Raw genomic sequence first — 24,216 nt, 5'->3', positions numbered from 1 at the left:
GAGGGAACTTGTCCCTGGTCTGCTCAGCATCCACCGCCATGCACTGCACTTGCCGTCCTGACCGGTGAGCTTGCTTGGCTTAAACCATATATATACACAACTATGAAATTTCCACTAATACAAGTATTATATTATTTATACATTTTTTATCTCATAGGAATTTTGTGGTAGCATCAGCTCCTGATGAGTGGGAAGTTATCCACGAAACGCGTCGAGCTTTTGATTTTGATGTTCCAGCTATATTTTTTACGGAATTATATTCATTTTATTATAGATTGTATACTTAACCAAACAATAACTGTTTTTAGTGGATGCATATCTACCATGTGAGCATACTTGTCAATGCCGGGCTGGCAGTCTTGGGCAATACCATGCCACTTCATTCATTTATTATTTTTTGTATTTATTATTGTGAAACATTGTGATGTGGATACTATACATTGTGTTTTTATTACATTTATGCTGATATATATTATGAATATGTTTTATGTCTAAAATTTATGGTCTTCCACTGAACAAACAATTAATAAACATCTAAATATGGTCAAAACTCACCTCCACTATCCAGGTGCTTCAATTAAAGTCCCAAAACTCCCTGTCTACTTGAATTTAATTACGGGATGGAGGCACATATCCATGCTTCATGTAAAGTCCCAAAAAACCCCCCTCTACTCCACTGGCATATATATCGGGATGGAAGCATTTGGATATTTGGGCTGGTAGTGTTCCCCTACCTCCCCAGTGTGAGGTTTATCTTAACATTCACTGCTGATATTTCTTGTAATTCTATTTTTCTTTCTCTATGCTTTTATATCTTCAACAGTTTTTATTTAATCTTGTAGACTGCCAGTATTTCTCCGTCACTGTACGGGTGCCCCACATGGATGCTCTGCTACCTAGGCCTATTGCTAGCTCACTGGCCAGCCGGTGTTGTTCTGTGGTGGTCGACTGGGTGTTTGGGCACTGCTGGGCTCTTTTGCTTTCCCCCAGGGAACTGCGATGCGCTAGTGGTCCCTCCCCTCCTCCCCCTTTACATGTTACTGGGAGGTTTGGGAGGATTCCCCTTGGTGCATCGGCGCCACGCCTCCTGCGTCGTGCGCATGACGTCATACCGGCGTCATTGCGCCGACGACTAGGTATTTTCCTTCTCCGTGTCTCCATAGGGAGGGCACGGCACGCCTGTCTCTGATTGTTAAACCAGGCCAGGTGTGGTCCCTCCCCCTGTGTCTCACGTGCGTGGCGTTGGCGGCATACTTAAACCCCATTCGGAGCCAGCGGTAAGTCACGGCTGGTCTCTGCATGGGATACATACACACCAGCCCTCTGGTCTGCTGGTGCTGTCCCTTAGGCGATATGCTGGTAAACATACTCTCCCCTCTTCTTCTCTGATTCATCTCACTGTTCCTTTAGCATCTCACCACTCTCTCTATCTTTCACTATCACACACACACACAGCACTTTCTCAATCTCTTTCACCTACCTTAACCGATGCACTTATACTTTCATAGACATAGTCATGATCATAACTTTCTCTCCTCAATTGCATACCACACCAGGTTTAATTTATTTTTCCACACTCACTATTTAGTATTTTTTACTTTTTGCTCACTTATTTTTATGGATTCTTTGGGGCTCAACTCTCAATCTTTTTGTCACTACACAATCTCTCACAGCACACCTACTCTCCACATTTTGTCCTCTGACATCCTTTTCTCAACAATCATTACACTTCCCACTTTATGGTACACTTTCCCACGCTGGTGTATTTTTCAGGTTTGCCTGACATCGCATTCATCTTTATGTCGCCTCAGTTCCCATGGAGGGAACTTGTCCCTGGTCTGCTCAGCATCCACCGCCATGCACTGCACTTGCCGTCCTGACCGGTGAGCTTGCTTGGCTTAAACCATATATATACACAACTATGAAATTTCCACTAATACAAGTATTATATTATTTATACATTTTTTATCTCATAGGAATTTTGTGGTAGCATCAGCTCCTGATGAGTGGGAAGTTACCCACGAAACGCGTCGAGCTTTTGATTTTGATGTTCCAGCTATATTTTTTACGGAATTATATTCATTTTATTATAGATTGTATACTTAACCAAACAATAACTGTTTTTAGTGGATGCATATCTACCATGTGAGCATACTTGTCAATGCCGGGCTGGCAGTCTTGGGCAATACCATGCCACTTCATTCATTTATTATTTTTTGTATTTATTATTGTGAAACATTGTGATGTGGATACTATACATTGTGTTTTTATTACATTTATGCTGATATATATTATGAATATGTTTTATGTCTAAAATTTATGGTCTTCCACTGAACAAACAATTAATAAACATCTAAATATGGTCAAAACTCACCTCCACTATCCAGGTGCTTCAATTAAAGTCCCAAAACTCCCTGTCTACTTGAATTTAATTACGGGATGGAGGCACATATCCATGCTTCATGTAAAGTCCCAAAAAACCCCCCTCTACTCCACTGACTATTAAAATCATATCTCTTATCTGTCATTGTCAGTCACGAAAGATCCCACTTTGTCTTCTCTCACTTGACGCGGAAAAGGCATTTGATCGTCTAGACTGGGTATTCCAGAAAGCAACATTGGAACAAATTGGTCTACCCTCGGATTTCATACATAAAATAATGGCTATGTATTCCTGCCCAACAGCTCATATTAGGATAAATTATCTACTTTTGGATCCGGTCCATATATCCAATGGGACCAGACAAGGATGTCCTCTTTCACCGCTTTTGTACACACTAGCAATGGGACACTTGGAAATAGCTCTGCTTTCAATAATTAAAAAAAAAAAATGGTGTGGACATTGCTGGCAAGCAGTATAAGATTAGCTTATTTGCAGATAACCTCTTAGGCCGCGTTCACACGGGCGGACTGTCTGGCCAACTAAGTCCGTCAGACAGTCCGCCCGTGTGTACGCGGCCTTACTTCATATTACCAGCCTGCTAATAGCATTCACCTCACTATGAAAGGAATTGGAACTATGCGGCACCTTATGTAATTTTCAAAATTAATGTGGCAAAATATTGTTTAGATATATCACTTCCTGCAGCATCCAAGATTCCAACACAGATAAATTTCCATTTCTCTTTTGTTCATTGACGAACACAGCATCTTCATCTTGACCTTAGGGTTATATCGCCCCTTTAGGAGAGGACTAGGCAGAAAGTGTTAAAAACAGCAACACTTGTACAGTACCGCCCAGGCGGCGGTCCTATTGGCTATAATTCCTCACACTATATCCAGCAGCTCAGTTTTTTTCTGCCTAGTGTAGGAGAAGGACCTGGCTCCAGGTGGGCCATTGGTCCTGGGAATTTTTTTCTTTTTTCTGCATTTTTGATTCCTGTGATCTACAATCAAAAGCCGGGCTGGGTGAAAGACTGGATAATATAGATCCTTGTAGTCTCCCCAGCCTGCCCATCGAGCATGAGCAGGCCCTAGCTACGCATTGGGTCGGCCACGACATGCCCCGTCTGATCTGGTGAGTTGCGGGTGCAGCATTCTATCAAATACCTAGGAGTACAAATACCTTCTCAACTGCATTAATTGTATGAGTTAAATAACTGCCCGCTCCTGTCCAACATTTTGCTATGTGGTGTTTATAGCACTTTATTCTTTGAGCACTTATGATTTATTTGTTGCACCCTGGACGAAGCTTTATTTTTGAGTGAAACATGTAGGGTATATTGAGTTCACAGGGTAAGTTTTGGTGCACGATCACTTCAACATGGAATATATTTGGTGGGAAGTGGTTTTGATCAGTCTGGCTAATCTCCTAGATCAGGAATAGGAGTGATTAGTATACTGCAGCATAGGGCAGTTTTTTGTGGAAAATGATAAATGATAAAATGAAAATGATACATTTTTTACAAATAAATATGTGAAAAGTGTGATCTGCATTTGTATTCAGCCCCCTTTACTCTAATATCCCTAACTAGAATCTAGTGGAACCAATTGCTTCAGAAGTCACCTCATTTGTAAATAGAGTCCACCTGTGTAATTTAATCTCAGTATAAATACAGTTGTTCTGTGAAGCCCTCAGAGGTTTGGTAGAGAACCTCAGTGAACAAATCATGAAGGCCAGTGAACTGTCAGGGCTGGGCTCAGCCCTTCCTTCTCCGCTCAGCTGTCGGTTAATTGCCAGCTCCTATCTCTCCACAGTGACTCCCCTTTTGATGATTTCCTGCTCGTCAGTCCTGCTTACTTAAGCCGTCCAGCCCAGATGATCTCTGCCTTCGCTTGGTCAACATCACAGAGACTATTTCCTGCGTTCCTGTTAAAGACTTGCTTGGCTGAGGTTCCTTCTGGCTCCAGATCCTGCTTGCTGTTCCACTACACTGATTCCTGGCTTCCTGACTTTCTGGCTTGTCTGACTTTTCGTTCTGGTTACCAAACTTTGGCTATGTTTTGAGTATCTTTGTTCTATTTACTTTTATTAAACAAGTGTGATTTAACTGTACTTCTGTCTAGTCTATGTGCTGATGTAGCCGCCTTCGTAGCCACTTGTTCCGTGTGTGCTCAGACTAAGACTCAATGACACCTTCTAGTAGGTCTCCTACAACCCATACCCAATGGAGAGAGGCCTTGGACCCATCTGTGTATGGATTTCATTGTGGAGTTACCCAACTCCCAGGGCAACACAGTTATCCTTATGGTGCTTGATTGGTTCTTGAAAATGTCTCATTGTTTTGCCCACATTTAAGCAACTGGCTTCCATTTTTGCTTGGGAGATCTTTTGCTTACATGGGCTACCCAAGGTGATTGTCTCGCACAAGGGTAATCAATTTGTGTCCTGGTTCTGGTGAGCCTTTTGTGCTCAGTTGGGAATTCAGCTTGCCTTCTCCTCTGCGTATCACCTGCAGTCTAAGGGGGCAGCAGAACAAGCCTACCAGTCTTTGCAGCAGTTTCCTACATTGCTATATTTCTGATCATAAGAACTGGTCAGACCTCTTATCTTGAGCAGAGTTTACTCACAATAGTGCCTTGAATTCTGCTTCCCAATTGTCCAGGTTTATGGCAAACTATGGTTTCCAACCTTCCATGTTGCTTGACTCATTTGTTCCTCAGAGCATTCCTGTGTTGGAGGAACATCTCTGTGGTCTTCGTTCCACTTGGGCACAAGTCCAGGAGGATTTGCAACATGCCAATGATAGGTAAAGACTCCATGCTGACTGTAGATGCCTGTCTGCGCCTGCCTACCAGGTTGGGGACAGGGTCTGGCTGTCATCTTGCAACCTCCAACTCCGTGTTCCCTCTCTGAAGTTGACACCTCAGTTTGAGGCCTTTCCGTATTCTCAGCAGGATTAACCCAGTGGCTTATGCTTTAGACCTTCCTTCTAATATGTGTATCTCAAATGTATTCCATGTCTCATTAAAACCTCTGGTCTGCAACCACTTTACCACCTTGGTGCCACGTCCTCACCCTGTACAGGTTGAGAACCATGAGGAGTATGAAGTACAGTCCATTGTTGAATCCCGCAGGTTTAGTGGGTGTATTGAAAAGGGTACGGTCCAGAGGAACGCTCTTGGGTCTCGTCCTCGGACGTTCATGCACCTGTTCTCCTCTGTGATTTCCATAGATGTTTTCCCCTTATCTCCCGCGTTTCTGTTAAAGACTTGCTTGGCTGATGTTCCTTCTGGCTCCAGATCCTGCTTGCTGTTCCACTACGCTGATTCCTGGCTTCCTGACTTTCTGGCTTGTTAGACTATCCATTTCGCTTACCAAACTTTGGCTATGTTTTGACTACGTTTGTTCTATTTACTTTTATTATTAAACAAGTGTGATTTACTGTACTTCTGTCTCGGTATGATTCATGGTTTCTGACAGGAACAAACCAGACAGGTCAGGGATAAAGTTGTGGAGAAGTTTAAAGCAGGGTTAGGTTATAGAAAATATCCCAACATTTGAACATCTCACGGAGCACTGTTCAATCCATCATTCGAAAATGGAAAGAGTATGGTACAACTGCAAACCTACCAGGACATGGCCGTCCACCTAAACTGACACCATGCTCAGTGCCCTGTACCATGTTGTGTGCCCTGTACCAGGTTGTTGGCCCTGCTGTGTGCCCAGCACCATGTTGTGTACCCTGCTGTGTGCCCTGTACCCTATGTGTCCTGCTGTGTGCCCTGTACCATACTATGTGCTCTGTACCTTGCCCTGTACCATGTTGTGTGCCCTGCACCATGTTGTTTGCCCTGCACCATGTTGTGTGCCCATTACCATGTTTTTGGCTCTGCTGTGCTCCCTGTTTCATGCTGTGTGCTCTGTACTGTGTTGTGTACCCTTCTGTGTGTCCTGTACCCTTCTATGTACCCTGTACCATGTTGTGTGCCATGTACCTTGCTGTGTGCCCTATGTTATTCCCCAAGTCCTGCTGTGTGCCCTATGATGTGCCTCATGTTCTGCTGTGTGCCTCACTGTTCCCCCTGTATTGTGTTTGGACCACCTGTGCTCTGCCCTACTGTACCATGTACACTGCTTATCTCAAGTTAAACCCAGAATTGAGCATCTGTTCAGAAGAAAAACAGCAAACGTTTCACATAAAATAGGTAAGTTCTAACATTTAGTTCTATTATTTAATGCTATTTCTTAATATGTTGCGTGAGCTGTAGATCTGAACAAATTTTTAGGGGTTCCCTGAGATCTCAAACCTTATGCCAGGGGTTCCTCGGCGGTAAAAATGTTCAGAAACACTGGTTGCGATCAAAGCATATTCAGCTGTTAGAATGGCCCAGTCAAAGTTCAGACCTAAATCCAATTGAGAATCTTTGGCAAGACTTGAAAATTGCTGTTCACAGACGTTCTCTATCCAATCTGACAGAGCATGAGCTATTTTGTAAAGAAGAATGGGCAAACATGTCACTTTCTACATATGCAAAGCTGGTAGAGACACAGAGTCTCCTTCTCTTCTATAAACCTGGAAGCCTGACTTAGCCATTTTCCCTTCATTGGATGCCTCCTACCCTCTTTTTCTTTTTTTCTGTCTTTTTCTTACTTTTATTTAGATCCCCCCCGACCCCCTAATATGTTGGAAAAGATGGCCCTGACAGTAAAGACGGCACTATTTCATTCTATATTGATAGCTTTTGCGTGATTTGATGACATTTTGAAATTTTTATCCTTGGTGGTTAGTCCTTAGCAGAGTAAATAATAATAAATAGAATGCTATCGCCATAGTGCCACATTCTTCAATGATAAAAATATATTAAGAAAAAAAAATATGCATTATTATTTCTAACACAGGACCCTGCAAAGCATTACACCAGCAATCAGTGGGTCGCAGGTACAATATCAGGCTCCTGCACATTTCCTACAGATCTCTGCCTGTACTTCTGTAAGGGTGTTACTGGGCTGCAGGAAGTGTCAATGGACTACAAGGGTGCTCATCGGCACACTGGTAGTCCCTTGAAAACTTCAAGTTTGTTTGTCACAGTGAAAGATGGGACTTGTAGTCTATTCATTTACAAATCTCTGTAAATGAATTACATGCCTGTGATGGGGGGGGGGGGGGGGGGGGGGAGTGGGCTGGTGCATAGCAATATATTACATCCCGCATATGGGTGTAGCATGAACCATGTTGCTAAAGGTGAACCTAGCTTTTAATTTTCATTAAAAAAAGAGTTAACACTTATTGAAGTAGCATGGGATGCACAAAATTTTTATAAATATTTTAATCTGTTTTACCTGTCAAAAGGTTTGTAATTCTGCCCAGTGTTCTGTCAAGTTAGCCAACTCGTCAGAAAGTCCAACCACCTCACTTCCGGTTTCTTTAAACCATCAGTAATTGGACAATTTTGACAAATTGCTGTTTGGACACAACACCAGCAACCGAACACAGTCAGGTACAGGAAGATTTTACGGTTCTGACACCAGCGGCTAATGAGGAAAAACTTGTTGTTGCCTCAGAGGGGGCCATTTTGTTGGTTAGATCAGAGTGAGTAACAATCTCCGCTCAAAATATCATGCAGCGGACTGTAAACGGTTGCCGGTGTTGTGTCTGAACAGCAATTCATCTAAATCTCCAATTACTGAGGGTTTAAAGAAAACGGAAGTAAGGTGGTTGGAGTTTCTGACGATTTGGGGAATTTGACAGAACACCTGCATTCCTGCCACACCTATAGTGAGGTTGGTGACCTCCTTTTTCCACCGCAGTTAAGCAATACAGCTTGGTGACCAACACACCCCAGCCTGCTGACTGTGCACAGTGGTAAAACGTCATAATAATGAGCCAACAATAGGGGGTTCCGGTCATGTTTAAACTCTGAGGGCAGGGTAAAAAATGTTTGGGGTGCGGCTTTGCTGGAGCCCGGGCTGAGACTGTCATTTCACATATCCACAGGGTTGTGCAATGATGTGCAGCTCATAGAACCTTTTCTGTCTCTTGTATCATAATAATGAAGTCACCATTCTTTCCTCTTTTTTTTATTTTTTTTTTTAATCTTTATTTAAATTTTTCATTTAAGTTGCGTACAAAACATAATCAAGTATTAAAAGAAAACCATAGGACCAAAATACATTCATGCCCTTCAATTTTTCACATTATCCTGGTTTTCTTTCTTTACTTCTCGAGTTCTTCTAAAATATCTCCCTCCCTCCCACCCCTCTCCCCACCCCTACCGACCCATTACCTCGTTAAAAATCATAGATTGTCTAAAGATTTTCCAGTATTTCCATTTCGCATGGAATCTCTTTCTTTCTCTTTCTTCCTCCATTCCCAGCCCTTCAATACTATACATTTCCTCAACTTTTCCTAACCATTCCTTTACTTTGGGTGCTTCTATTTCTTTCCATTTTTTCGGAATCAGACTTTTTGCCACGTTTATTAATGAGCTTGTAAGGGAATTCCTATACTCCTTAATTGGGGTATCTACTGCATGGAATAGGCATAACCATGGGTTCTCAGGTAACTGTATTTTAGCTATTACTTCTATATATCTTATTATTTCTCTCCAATATTCTTTAATCTTGGGACAGTCCCACCATATATGGGCCAACCTTCCCGTTTGTCCACAATTCCTCCAACATTTCCCAGATTGTCCCTCCTGGTACTTTGCCATTATATCTGGGGTCCTATACCATCTTCTTAAAATTTTATAATTTGTTTCTATCATCTTACTATTTTCCGTGGATCTGTGCATCATCTTTAATATTTTTTCTATATTTTGGTTTTCACCCCGTGCTCCTATCTCTTCTTCCCATTTTTTAATGAAAGTTGGTATCTCCGCTTCACATTCCCGTCTCAAGACCTTATAAAACTGGGCAATACCTGCCCTTGGGGTTTTCCCCTCACATATCCGCTCCAAGGCAGTCAAATTTTCTCCATCTCTAAGCGGTTGTGGTAGTCTTGAGACGAAATGTCTAAGCTACAGGTATCGCCACTCGTTCAAATCCATCCAATCATTTTCTTTCTGTAATATTGCTAGTGTTTTCAATTTCCCCTCTTTAATTATGTGTCGTAATTGCATATTATCTTGTTTTATCCATTTCCCTCCTATTGTACTTTTACCAGGTGCAAAAAAAATCATTATCTTTTAAATAAATTAAAGGGGAATTATATTTCCACTTGTTATGTTTGTGTATTCCCTCCCATACTCTAAACACATTTTTTGTGACCAAAGGTGTTGTCTTCCCTAGTGATCTATATTTTAAAGGAGTCCAGATTTCTGTACCTAGATTTGTGCCTGATAAACTGTGTTCTATTTTTCCCCATCTTTTTTTACTTTCTAATTTTGCCCATTTCACCACCCGTGTTAACACTGCTGCTTCGTAATATTTTCTAAAGTCTGGGACATTCAGACCCCCCTCGTCTTTTCCCTTTTGCAAAGTCTTTAGTGGGGTTCTAGGTTTCTTGTTGTTCCAGATAAATTTAGAAATTAAAGAATTTATCATTTTAAAATATAGAGGGGGGATGTATATTGGTAATAGCTGAAATTTATAAAGGATTTTAGGTTGAATAATCATTTTTAAGGCATTAATTCTTCCCAACCATGACAGGGGCTTTGTTCTCATTCTCCTTATTTCTTCTCTCAATTCTTCTAGAAGGGGGATATAGTTTATTTGATATATTTTTTCTATTGATGCAGTCAGTTTAATCCCTAAATATTTAATTTCTTTTTGCCATAGAAATGGGAATTCTCTCTTAATGTCAAGTTCTTCTCTCGAATTTATATTTACGTTTAGGATTTCTGACTTGCTTGGGTTAATTTTAAAGTTAGATAATTCCCCGTACTCCTGTAAAGCCTTTAACAAGTTTGGCATGGAGATTCATGGGCTAGATACATAAAACAGAATATCATCCGCGAATGCGGCTGTCTTATGTATTTCCCCCTCTATTTCAACCCCCTTTATATCTGGGTTTCTCCTTATCGTCTCCAGGAGTGGCTCCAATGTCACAACGAACAATAGGGGGGACAGCGGACACCCCTGTCTAGTCCCATTGTTCATTCTGAAGGCTGTTGATAGTACCCCATTAACTCTTACCACTGCCTTGGGGCTGTTATATAGTGCCTTTATCCACTTCAAAATTTTGGGTCCAAACCCCATTCCCCTTAGGGTACCCATCATGAATCCCCAGTCTACTCGATCAAAAGCTTTCTCAGCATCTATTGATAGGAGTAGACTGGGGATTCTACTCTCCTTCATCCTCTGAAGCAGTAATATTGACCTTACTCCATTATCTTTTCCTTCTCGCCCCTCAATGAATCCCACCTATTCTGCATGGACTAAGCTAGGCATTAACTTCTTTATTCTAGCGGCCAATATTTTTGCAAACAATTTAACGTCCGTATTGAGTAGTGAGATCGGTCTATAGTTTGAGCATATTGTATTCTCTTTTCCCTCTTTCAATATCGTGGAGATTGTCGCAGTGGAGGCCTCCTCGCTCAGTCCATATTTTGTACCTAGTCCATTATAATATGCACATAAAATTGGGGCTAGTATGTCTCCAAACTTTTTTAGATATTCTATTATATAGCCATCAGGCCCTGGACTCTTTCCTCCTTTGGTCTCTTTTATTGCCTGTATTACTTCTTGGACTGAGATTGGATTCTCCAATTCCTGCGCCAATTCCCCCGGTATTTTAGGGATATTTGCTTGAAATATATAGTCTTTGATTTTTCCCCTTCTCTTCATCTCTTGTTTTTCTGTCTCTTTTTTTCTCATGGAATATAACTGCCCATAATGTTCTCTAAAAACTTCTGCTATTTCCTTAGTTTTATAGACCGACTCTCACCTCTTTATTTAATATTTTCTCTATATAATTCTTCGATCTTTTTTTCCTCAATATCTTTGCTAAGATCTTACTATTTTTAATGCCGCTATAATATCTCTCTTTAGTAATCCTATTATATATCGTCCTCATTTCCTGTTCCATGAATTCCCCAAGTTCCTCTCTTTTCATAGCCAGTTTATGTAATAGGTCCACTACCTGTCCACTTTCCCTGCCATTTGCCTTTTTATGTTCTTGCTCTAATCCATGGATTTCCTCCCTCAACTCCCTACTCTTTTTAATACCTTCTCTCTTCCTATTTGTACCTAGTGAAATATATATCCCTCTTATATAAGCTTTATGTGTCTCCCAAATAATATTTTCCATATTCTCTTCATTTAAATTAGTGGTAAAAAAAACTCCAATTCCTTTCTAATTATTTCCTCTCCCTTCTCGTCCAACAGTTCCCTATTCAATTTCCAGGAAAAAGGAGATTTCTGAAATCCTGGGATTTTGATCTTCAGGCATATTGGAGAATGATCAGACAATGTTCTAATTCCTATATCTGTGGATATCACCTTGTCCAGAACCCTATGTTCCACTAACCAGTAGTCGATCCTTGTGTACGTCCCGTGTACAGGGGAATAGAACGAGTAGTCTCGTATCCTTGGGTGCATTGTTCTCCACGCATCCATTAGCTGATACTGATATAGCCTATGTTTTATTATTCTCCTCTGCTCCTTCCCAATCCCCTGCACACGGGACGAACTATCCATTTGCGGATTCATACAAAAGTTCATATCTCCAGCTATAATTACTCTTCCTCTTTTAAAATCCCATAATTTCTCCAATATTCCTTTCAGAAAAACCGTTGGACTTCTATTTGGGCAGTATATGTTAGCGAGGGTATAGTCTACTCCCCATAGTTTCCCCTTCAGAAAGAGGAATCTACCCTCCGGGTCGACTAATCTTTCTTCTATTTTATAGTATACCTCCCGCCCTATACCGATAGCTACCCCTTTTGAGTTCCTTGAGTAAGAATCTCCATAAAACCACACCGGGAACCTAGGGGAATATATTCTAATCTTGCTTTCGTATGATAGATGGGTTTCCTGTAAGAACACTATACCCGCTTCATATTGTTCTATTTCTTTCAAAATTTTAAACCGCTTTGCTGATTCATTTAGCCCCCTTACGTTATATGACAAACAATTAACTATAGACATAGATTTTAGACAAGCTGGTTTTTTCTCTTTTCTCACTTAGCGAGGTTCTCTGCTGTCGGGTCTTCTTTGTCCCCCCACCCCTCCCACCCCCCCTCCCAACCTCCTCCCAACCCTCCCAGACCCCTCTTTGGTCATTGTACCTATATCCAGAATATATCCCCATCCTGGAATATGTACCTCACCCCTTGGGGTGAAGCTCCAAGCCCGGCATTCTGTGTCCCTCCCCCCCCCCGGCCATGAAGGCCCAGTAGACATAGGGGGGGGGAGAGGAGGGAGCAGATAGTCCAGGGAGGCTCTTCCCGTTTCCACCCATACCCACATTAACTTTTATTTACTTTACCTCTCCCATCTCGTTTCTTTTGTAATAAATTACACCAGCCCCCCCTCCCCCCTCTCCCCCCACCCCCCCCCTACATTAAGCTCTCTGCCCTATTCCCTCTTCAATTAGTCTTTCTTCTCTTTCCGATCGTTTAGGTATACTAATGGTTGGAATCTGTAACTCTGTACAAAAGTCCTGTACTTCTTCCAGAAATTTCAATCTAACCGTCTTTCCGTCCCTATGTACTATCAATGCTGCAGGGAACCCCCAACTATATTTAATATTAGCTTGTCTTAAATGTTCTAGTAATGGTTTTAATTGTCTTCTTCTGGATAATGTTTCACTTGACAAGTCCGCAAATACTTGCAAAGTTGTTTGCTCGTATTGCAACGGGTGTCTCTCTCTGAGGTTCCTCCATATTTTCTCCTTCTCTGTATACCGATGGAATTTAACAATGACATCTTGTGGGGTTTCCTCCTTCATTCCTAGAGGCTTTCTGATTCTATGTACTCTATCGATCTTTAACTCCTCGTCCTCTTCTCGTCCTAGTAGGGGGTTAAATATTTTCCTTATTTTTTCTTCCAGTTTCTCTCCGTTTTGCTCTGGGAGGGCTCTTATCCTTAGATTTTGGCGTCTATTTTGATTTTCCTGTGCTTCCATTTTATAAAAGGTATTTCTTTGGTTTATTTGCAGTGCTTTCACTTGCGATTTTAATTCTGCGATTTCTTGTGTTTGTTTCTCAGTTCTCTCCTCAGCCTCTTCTACTCTCCGCAGAAAATGGCCCAGATCCATCCGGACATTTGTAATCTCACTCTTAATTAAACTTTCCATCCTTTCAAACATTGCCATCATCTCGATCTTTGTGCGCATTTGAGCTATACTTCGCTGTTCTTCCCCTTCCCCCTCGTTAGTTTCCATCTCTCTCTCTGTTTGTGTATCTTCTCTTGTTTTATCTCCTTGGGCTCCTTTTAACTTAGCCATTTCCTTTTTTGCGTTTTTGGTTGGCAAGGATGTTTTTTTTCCTACATCTGGGCTTTTTTGGTTACTCTCTTTAGTTGTCAAATATTTTTGTATTGAACTTGCAGTTACACTAGTATTTAAACTCTCCCTCTGGGTTTTAGGTTCTGTTGTTTTATGTGATCTTCCCCTCATCATGTATCTTGTTCATTTATCTTGTTTGACAAATTACTTGTCCTGTATAGAGGGGAGTACCTCTCGGTTCCAATCTTTGCTTTTATTGAATATCCTGCCGTTTCACCTCTCAGGCTCCCTAGTTTAGATGGGATACTTCTCTTCACTTTTGCTTTAAGAATTGAAAATTCTGCGACTTGGTGGATTTTTTTTTTTTTACTTATTTTACTAGGGCACCTGTAAAGATCCTGTAAAGGACCTATAAAAAACGTACCATTCGTCCCTTTTTCCCGGTCTCTATATAGCGTAAGAGGGGCGGAAGGACACGCAGAGAGGGAGGAAAAAAAAAACGCATAGGGAAAAAAAAAAAAAAAGGGAATGTCCTTATACTTTTGCAGCTCTATTTCAGCTTGACCCAATTGTCTAATCAGCTGTTATCCACCACAGAATGGAAAGTTACTCTCCAGTAGATATCGCTCCGAGCTTATCGCTTAGTTTCCTCTTTTTTAATGGCAAGTTATGCATGTGTCTGGGTACCTTTTAGCACTACTTTAGTGCACTTAGTATACGTTATCCGTTACCCAATTTACACTGAGAAATATTTCAAAATGAAGTGCTCCTCTATGTGTACTGAACATTTAATAAATAAAAAGCTAAATTAAACCATGTCTAAGGAGATTATAAATGAACTCTTTGGCCTGACAGTTGCTCTATTAAGGTTATTTTATAATGTCATTCTTAGATTGGTAAGAAACCTTTTAGAGTTGGCAGCTCAGTAGGTGTCCTTGATATCATGGCACAGCTTTCCACCATATCTTAGTGACAGAGGACACACCATTTCTTATTGTTCCATGGCTATCTGCGATCAGTTCCCTCATACAGATAACTGTCATTATTCAATACTGTGCAGCTGAAAATCATGCCTTCCTGGATTGTGAATGAAAACACACTAGTAAGAATAAAGTTCAAGGCAATTATGACACACCACAAGGTCACGTTACTGCTGAACGTCTATAAAATCACATCACCTACTAATCTAGCAGGAAGAAGGTTTGCCTCATGTATGACACAGTTTACAATAACCTGAGTGCTCCATTTAAAGACACGTATAGCACAGCAATGGCTTGTAAGTCTGAAAGGCCTAGTGCCTGTCAATGTAACAGAGATCCAGTCAATAGCATTCTGTTCCGAATGCTTAATTCAGAAGTCACATCAGGAGCTAACAGTCAGCAAGGGTATCATCAATACAGCTGTAATTCTACTGGAGGATGTCCTTGTGAGGGCAACAAGAAGGTAGTGCTAAAGAACTCTGAAGTTATCTGCAAAAAAGCATCTGAAGTTTTATTAAAGACAGTGGCTTTCATTAAAAATGTTCCATCCTTCTACCAGCTGCCACAGGAAGATCAGATCCTTCTCATACATAAGTGCTGGGCTCCACTTTTTGTTTTAGGACTGGCTCAAGAAAGAGTGGATTTTGAATGGAAAGAACTTTCTGTCCCCAGCCTCTTGAAAAAGATTCTTCTTAATCAGTCTTCTAATGTCGGTGATACCACAGTGAGGCCTGATGCTGGAGTTCCTTTTAGAGATGTCCAACGCATGAGGATGCTTCTCCATAAACTGTGGAGCTTGGACATTTGCACAAAAGAGTATGCGTATCTTAAAGGGATGGTATTGTTTAATCCAGGTACATATTTGTTTAATCTAATAACTTCACTTAACACTAGCTGTATATAAACTGTCTATTTAACATACCGCTAATGCAAGCTCACAAGAGCAATAACTTTTATTTTCAAGGAAAATAATGTATGTAAGAATTAAACAAAAACTCAGAAACTTGACTTCAAAAACTAAAATTTTTGAGGACTGACATTCAGTTACAAGTCTGTCAAGCATTACTGAATTTGTTTTAACTATGTAAATACATAAAGTATGAGCAGGTGCTTACTAGCTTGATAGGCGAATCCTCAAAGGATATAATTCAGTTAGAAATTTTTCCTTTCTTTCTTTTTTCTATTCTCGTAATATTTCAATAAATATGATGGTAGAAATGGATTGAGAATGACATCTCCTTTTCAGGTACTGGGCTTCTTTCCCTTTGTAAGTAACCGTGGTTTATTAGTGATAACTGGTATTTGGTTATATTTAGCAAGTAGAAGTAGCTCTTCTTTTTAAAACAAGCTTTTTATTTTCATGAAATTTATCTTAAATTTTTATAAAATTCCAGTGGGAAATAATAATTTTTTGCTAGCTGTCAATCTGCCAAAATTTAAATGTTGTTTTTGTGATCTGAATGTTTCTTTGTGTGCAATACATATCTTATAGACAAAATCATCAATTTTATTTATATACTGTATAAATATAAAGACATTGTGTTTCCGAGAGATATATTCTACCAATTTCAGTTCAATGTGCTGTTATTTTTATGTTAACTAACTTTATAACATCAGATTTTGCTATAGTTCTTAAAAAAGAAAGGCTTGAAAATGACCTAATTACACCATCACGTGCAATCACCTGAAATCGGTAGCTTTTTCTGAATACATATCCTGCTTTTAACTAAGCCCTCTATATCATTTTATTTACATAAAATATAAAGAAATATATTGCCTAACCAAGGAATTAAATATTAGTTCTACAAACACAGTGCTACAAATGTTCTTATTCTTTCCAACCCTGAGTGCTGTTAATGACCCAACATTTACTACATAACATACTGCAAATTATATTGAGGGCAATAATACAAATTAACTAATACTAACCTAACTTAGGTTTAAGCAATCCTTGAACTTCTGCTTATAAAACATAAACTATGTATGCTTTAAGGTAGTTGAAGGAAGGGTTATCACATTACCCACAAACAAGATGGGTGGGTTGTCTACGTGCAGTTATATTCCCCTAGGGCAAACCTCAGGTGAGAGAGACTGGTACAGCCAGGAGCTTTTATGTTATCGTAGTTCACCCAGGACACAGTCATAAATTATATTTTGTCTATGATACAATATTCCTATCAAGCGTACTGATCTTGACTCATGTATTGCACAACTGCTATAGTACTGTATAACAGCTACTGGATATGTGGGTAAAAGGATGAAGGCAGCAACAATTAAAATTATTAATGAAAAATTATTTAATTCAAACATTACAGCCCAGCCAAATGTTTTTCTTTTACTTTTGTTTTACATAGAGATGGGCAGGGTTAATGTCTCTTTTTATTACCAACTGTGTCTCTATTGTGAGATTTAAGGACAGAAATTATGAGAAATCTCTCCAACTGTGACCCAGATAAATATAAAATTGTAGTTTTAGTAGAGTGGGCACAAGAATTAGAGTTAAGAGTTTTTATTGCTGCCCATGCCTTCCTGTTTCAGAGGCAACTACGACCCCCCCCCCCCCCCCCCGCCATTCATTGTATAGCTGACACATGGATGTGAGGTTAAGGAAAATCTCTGCATTTGGGTCACAGGCAAATATAAAAACCTGATAAAACAAAACAAAAAAAGACGCTCGTCCTTACTCTATCCAACATTTAAAAAAATGGCTGAAGTTTGGCTTTGTTCAGTAATTATAGTTAGATGAAGAAAGATATGCCTTGAAGGGGTTGTATAGGCAGAAGGTTTTTTTTATCTTAATGCACTCTATGCATTAAGATAAAAACCTGCTGTGTAACAGCCTCCCCAGCACCCCCTAGTTACTTATCTGACACCTACACCCCCTTCTCTCTCCAGTGATGTCCATGAGTGTCTTAGCCATCCGGGGCACTCCTCTTGATTGGCTGAGACACAGCAGTAGTGCCATTGGCTCCCGTGGCTGTCAAACAAAGTCAGTCAGCCAATCAAGATAAAGGGGGCATGGCCAGGTCAGGGCTCCGTGTCTGAATGGATACACAGAGCTCTGACTCAGCTTGGTTGTCTCCATAGAGAGCTTCTGGCTGAGGGGGCACTCAACAGGAGGGAGGGGCCAGGAGCAGCAAAAAGGGACCCGAGAAGAGGAGGCGGGTGCTCTGTGCAAAACCAACTGCACAGAAGAGGTAAGTATAACATGTTTGTTATTTATTTTTTATTTTTTTTATTTTTTTTAAACAAGACTTTACAATCACTTTAAGAAATGCATTAAAAACTTGTTTTACTTTTCAAAACATTGTGGGGTTAGCACATGAATACAATCCTCCCCCTTGCGCATAAAAAAACAATGCATTATATAAAGAGAGGATTAGAGGAGGTGCAAGACACTTTTCTCATCTTTGGTTGTATGCAGTAACATAAGTCAGCCTAGGTAACATGCATTCAAAATCAGTATGAAAGCAAAGGAACTGCAAATAAATAATACCTTTCTGTCCTCTATCAATATGCTTAAATGATTATTTTCATTTTACTGTGTCTATCTGAAATAGACAAGAACCTGTTTTAAAGCAATGAATATTTTAATCCATTGTGTGCTTATTCACAAAAATAATTCCCATTGATAAACCTTTATTTGTTAAAACCAATTGAAAAATATTTAATTCTAATTTGTTTCTGTTCACTTTGCTTGATCCCCTAGGTATTAGTGGTATTAGGTACCCGCAGTATGTTCAGACCCTGCAGCTGGAAGCACAGCAAACACTAATGGAGTTTACATCAATGACACACAGCAGGAGTCACACTCGCTTCACGTGGATGCTAGAAGCTGTGGACATTGTCAAGGCTATCGACTCCAAAATGATCACAGAACTTTTCTTTAGACCGGTCTCTGGAGTAATTAATCTGGAAAAGGTGTTGCTTGAAACTTTGTTTATCAACCACAGTGAATCCAGAACATTTCCCAGATGCTTTGAACAAAATTAAACCTCTTGAATTGAATGGGCCTTCATAGGTGTAAGCTGATTTACAGCTTTGGTCAAATATTTTCTTATATTGCACCAGTGCATATACTGAAAGATAGAGAACAGATAAAACCCATACTAAGAGATAACGCAAAGCTCCATAAAGAAGTACAATATGTGCTGTAGTCATTAACTATTTTAACTCCAGTTTGTGCATGTATGAAAATTTAAGCGCTATAGTCCCTGATACAGTGTTGGCTACTGGAAATACATACCATAATAATTTTTATACCTAGTGACTATTAAGCTTTTTTCCTGTTTACAGTCACAGAAAAATGTCAGAATAGACATAATGGGAGCCGACACTGCCAACATGTTTTTGAAGTTATCAAGAATCAAGAATGTTATCCTTATTCTTCATTCACAACTTTGATGGTCAGTAAACTAGAAAATGTATGGGCATAACTGGTGTACTGACACTTCACTGACTGCTGGATCAGTAGTGGATAAAGATAAGCATGGTAATGCAAGAGCTTTCACCATCAAATACAGGTTAGAAGTGGCCGCTCCTATATTTCCATCCTGAGAAGTCACCCAAATGATTAACTAAAATATCCTACTAAAAGTAATGACTTTAAGGTGAAGTACACAAGAAAGCTACATGCTTTTAGCTCCCTAACAAAAAAATGTAAAGTCAGCAGCTACAAATACTGTAGCTGCTGACTTTTAATATCAGGACACTTACCTCTCCAGGGTTGCCACAATGTCAGCACCGCAGCCGATTGTCAGATCGGTTCTCGCGTGCTGCTGCCACCGCCATTCATGGTAAAGCAGTTGTATACCCACATCTAAAAAGAAAAAAAAAAACCCTGTAAGGCAAAGGCATAATGAGCTAGTATGCACCGTATGTGTTTTGACCTCATGTTCAAAGATTAAAAAACAAATGTAATAATAATATATGTGGGGTAAGGGTGCCCAAAATACATAAAATTAGGGTGAGATTTGGAAAGGTATTTCTCTGACAAGTGTAAAGTCTAAACATGTTTGACTGCTGTCATGGGCAGTAAACCCTGTAGTTTAAGAGGATTTAATATCTTTGCTGGGGTCCTTAAGCATTTTACCAAGCGGGTGGGTATGCGACTGTATAGAACCCACTAAATTCTGTGTAGTTTTCAGGAATTCAAAGAATGACCTGCAACTAACACTGGACTCTGCTCTTATTTCTTTTAACACATAAATACTCGCACAAGATAATCAACATTGCTCCAAGTCAACAAATTGTAGAAAGTACACTTAAATTATGTATATTTACCAGTTATCCTGATAGAAGAACAATGTTTTCTGTTTAAAATGTTTTCCTGCATACACAGGAATAAGTATGCACTTAAAAAGCAAGTTGACATTATAAAGTTTAAATAAGAGTTAGTTGCCACTGCACTAGGCAAAGCAAAGTTTACAGCTTTTAATTTACTGTATCTATCTGTATTAATGTATTAATCTCGGCATTTTGTGTATTATTTTTCTATTTTTATTTAAAATGGTTTCATATATTGGTCTGTTAAATTTGTTATGACTCATCCTATCTGGGATATTCTGCTGATCTCTTATATTTTCTGTTTACATGATCCCTGAAAAGCTGCAATTTTATGTTTTATGTTGCACGAAAAAAAAAAAACCCTGTAAGCCAAAGGCATAAATTATAATTTATAAACTTTATTTATTATTGAAGTAAGAACATTTCACACCAAAATAAATGAAAATATTTTACTAATAACATTTGCATATTATTATTAATATTATATTGGATTCATATAGCACCAACAGTTTGCAAGTGCTTTTTAATATGTATTGTATTCTATTTTTTCACTCTTTTGCCTGTTTTCCACTGTTAAAGTGATTCTAAAGTCTTAAGGGTTTTACCTTAATGCATTCTATACTTTAAGGTAAAAACCTTCTGTGCCAGAGGATCCTGCCTCAGCCTTCCCTTATACTTAACTGAGCCCAATCTCCACTCAGCATTGTGCACAGGAGCAGCGTCTCTCTTCCCCCTCTCTGGGCAAATTGGTAGCAGCGGGAAACATTGGCATTATCATTGCCGTCATTCAAAATCTGTGACAAGCGAGTAGAGAGGGTGGGTTGAGCCGCATTGCCTATGTTTATAGATGTTCGTGAGTGAGCCTACATAAGTGCCTTCATAGAGAACGTTTTTCTATGGGGGGCACTTGTCGAAGAGTAGGTGCCAGAAGCGCTGTTGGGGAACATAAGAAGTAGAGGATCAGAGCTGCTCTGTGCAAAACTATTGCACAGAGCAGGTCAGTATGAAAGGTTTATTTATAATAAAAGATGAAACATTGCAATCACTATAACTCTAAAATAAACTCTTAACTGTAAAAATAAACAAAATTGCTAGGGGGTAGGGATTTTTGCAGAAGAGACATAATTTCTTTGCTGCCAAAAATCTCTTCCCCCTAGTAGGTCACTGGTCCCCTCATTATTGGAGGACAGTACAGAAAGATGCAAGTGTGTACACTTGATGAAGCATGACACTTGTGCTGGTAGACAAATATGATTAATCTACTATTGCTAGTTATGTCACATTTCCAGTAAAGAATGTGCTGGCATTTTAGAGAGGAAACCTTATGAAGGCTTACACAGAATGTATTTATTCCATACGAATAAAGAATGAGGCACCAGAAGAATCGCAGTACTGTATGCAAAAACCTGGGGTTTCAGGAGGGATTTCTTAATCAAGTATTCAATGCTTTTTCCCTAATATCTAAAAACAAACAAAGAGCTCCAACTTTCTCTAAAACCTTCCTTTGAGTATTTACATGCTAACAGATTACATATTGCAGGTCTGGGCAGAGAGGATACAAGAACTTTTGGTCAGATGAAAAAGAAAGGGGGAGTGGTGCACCTATTCAATATAATGTATCGTTTACGCAAAACTCAAAATAAAATAAAGCGTGAAAAAAGTCCAGGTAAAGACAAATGGTAGGAATCAGTTCATTATATAAAAATTAAAAGATTGGCCACTCACCTCCAACAATGACCCAAAGGCCAAACAAGGCTCATCAAATAGCAAATGGGAAATCCTGCTGGTGGATCTGCGGAGACAGTCCGGTCTCAAGCAAAGACGAAATGCTACATGGAATCTTAGCGTCCTTGATTGGACGTAGACAGTAAAACTGCAATGACACAAACACATGACCTTCAGACTGATAGACTGGGTAGCAACTGCTATTCCAATTATGGAGATTTCCCTTGAAGGCACAGGAAGTAAGATGAAATCTCTCAAAAGCAGTGCCATCCACACAAGAAGCAGTAGTTTTTTTGGAGTGCGGTTTTCTCTATTTATGGAAATATATAGTGGTGAACGCAGGATATGTTGTTGCTAAGATTCCATGCAGCATTTGGTCTTGGGACCGGACTGTCTCCACAGATCCACCAGCAGGATTTCCCATTTGCTATCTGATGAGCCTTGTTTGACCTTTGGGTCATTGTTGGAGGTAAGTGGCCAATCTATAAAATTTACAATCGATGTTGAACTGATGCTTTGTTTTTTCTTCTATCAAGTTACTGTTTTTTGAGACATCTATTTATAAACTGATTCCTACCATTTCGTTTTTCTTGGACTTTTTTTGCACTTTATTTTATTTTGTGTTTTGTGTTAACGGCACATTATATTGAATAAGCGCACCACTCCCCCTTTCTTTTTCATTTGTTTATGTAGTGATTCTGAGTACACTCCTAATGCTGCGTACACACAATCAGACTATCCGGCGGACAACCCGCCGGACTTTGCAGCGGAGGTCGGCCGAACTTTCCAAATGAGCAGACCCGCACACACATGCCCACACACGACCAAACTTTTCCGGCGGACTAGGTCCCCCCAAAGTCCATAGCAGACCCTTATCCGAGCATGCAGGAAAGGGGGTGGGGGCGAGCGAGCACCCCCCTCCTGAGCCATACCAGGCCACGTGCCCTCAACATGGGGGGGTGCTTTGGGGAAGGGGGGCCCTGCGGCCCCCCCACCCCAAAGAAATTGTCCCCATGTTAATGAGGACAAGGGCCTCTTCCCGACAACCCTCACCGTTGGTTGTCGGGGTCTGCGGGTGGGGGGCTTATCAGAATCCGGGACCCCCCTTCCCTATGTTAATGAGTATGGGGTATGATGTACCCCTACTCATTCACATGGGGAAAAAAGTGTACATAAAAAAAACATGCTTTTAAAATACTTTATTAGACAGCTCCGGTGGTCTTCTTCTGGGGGTCTTCTCACCAGACTCCTCCTCCGCTATCTTCTACTCTTTTGCTATCTCTTTTACTAGCGGAGAAGCCCGGCTTTCTCCTTTGTCGACGCTGCCGTCTGGGGGTCTTCTTCCGACTTCAGGGGTCTTGTTCCACTCTTCGGGGGTCTTGTCCCGCTCTTTGGTTCTTCTTGCTGGGCCTCCACTTTCTTCTTCCAGCTGTTTTACTAGCATTGGCCCGGTCTTCTGTCGCTGTCGCCGCTGCCTTATGCTTCTTCTGCAGAAGAATTTTGCACATGGCTCCAGGTAGACGGAACTAGCGAAGGAAGTGAATGTCGCCGCCTCCATCGGCAAAATTGACACCTCGCTAGCCCTGTCAACTGGTATGGATTTAAAGGGGAACCCCTACACTGAAAAAACAGTGTGGGGGTCTCCCCAAAGTCCACAGATGGGTGAATTTTGAGTCAAGACTTCTTTCTAAGTCTGCTGGACTTTTGGGAACAAAAAGTCAGTTGGAGCCCACACGGGCGGATAATCCGATCGTGTGTACGAGGCATTAGTGGTTGCAGCTGTTCACCTTAATTATTTTTTTTTGTTTATTTTGAGTGTCTATTTCACTACATTCATTGAAGTTTGATGTTCTATTTCACTTTAAATTATACATAGTAGCACGCAAGTTTCCTCCCTATAACACTTTTGGTCAGATGTTTTCTGCCGACTATTTTGTTCTTAGGAAGATTCCTCTACCACAGGAAGTTGGATTTACCCCTTCTACACATACACTTGTTGATTAGAATTCAATTGTACTAGTCCCAGAATCAGTGCCATAAGGCCCCTTTCACACGGGACAGCACCGTAATGATCCGCCCCGTGATGATCCGCTTGCTCAGTGGAGATTGCTCTGTTTATCCCCGCTGAGCGCCCTGTCAGATCTCCGCTCTTCTCTATGGGGGATCGGATGAACACGATAGAAAAATAGGACTTTCCTCCGTCTGCAGAATCGGACCATTGTGGAGATGGACGATATCGGGTGTCTGCGGATGAACATCCGCAGACATCCGCTATCCCATAGGAATGCATGTATGTCCGTATTTCATCCGCAAACGGATGGATGAAATACGGACATACGGTCCGCATGTGTGAAAGGGGCCTTAATCACAAAGAATAAAACAGGCTGACACCAAGTTCTTCTCCTCTGTTCTACTAAAGTTTTTGAGATAAAAGAATTCAAGATGGTATCTAT

General features: G+C 40.4%; 1 protein-coding gene across 1 annotated transcript; it reads left to right on the top strand.

Moving 5' to 3' along the window:
* The first annotated feature begins 14,968 nt into the window (after positions 1-14,968).
* LOC143988071 (nuclear receptor subfamily 0 group B member 2-like) lies at positions 14,969-20,497 on the top strand. The gene is made up of 2 exons (XM_077487335.1): positions 14,969-15,606; positions 18,462-20,497. Exons 1-2 carry the CDS (start codon positions 14,982-14,984, stop codon positions 18,743-18,745), a joined length of 909 nt encoding a protein of 302 aa, XP_077343461.1. The 5' UTR covers positions 14,969-14,981; the 3' UTR covers positions 18,746-20,497.
* Positions 20,498-24,216: the final 3,719 nt, after the last annotated feature.

This window comes from Lithobates pipiens, unplaced genomic scaffold, assembly GCF_037356315.1.
Source record: "Lithobates pipiens isolate NorthernLeopardFrog02 unplaced genomic scaffold, aLitPip1_a1.2 Scaffold_18, whole genome shotgun sequence".
NCBI lineage: Eukaryota > Metazoa > Chordata > Amphibia > Anura > Ranidae > Lithobates > Lithobates pipiens.
The sequence above is the reverse complement of the archived record's forward strand: the minus strand, read 5'-3'. Positions and strand labels throughout refer to the sequence as shown.

Bases quoted from the DNA above. Each gene is read 5' to 3' on its own strand.
- LOC143988071 (XM_077487335.1), top strand. From the start codon at position 14,982: ATGTATGACACAGTTTACAATAACCTGAGTGCTCCATTTAAAGACACG. The intron at 15,607-18,461 runs GTACATATTTGT...TTGATCCCCTAG, and splicing joins GATGGTATTGTTTAATCCAG to GTATTAGTGGTATTAGGTAC.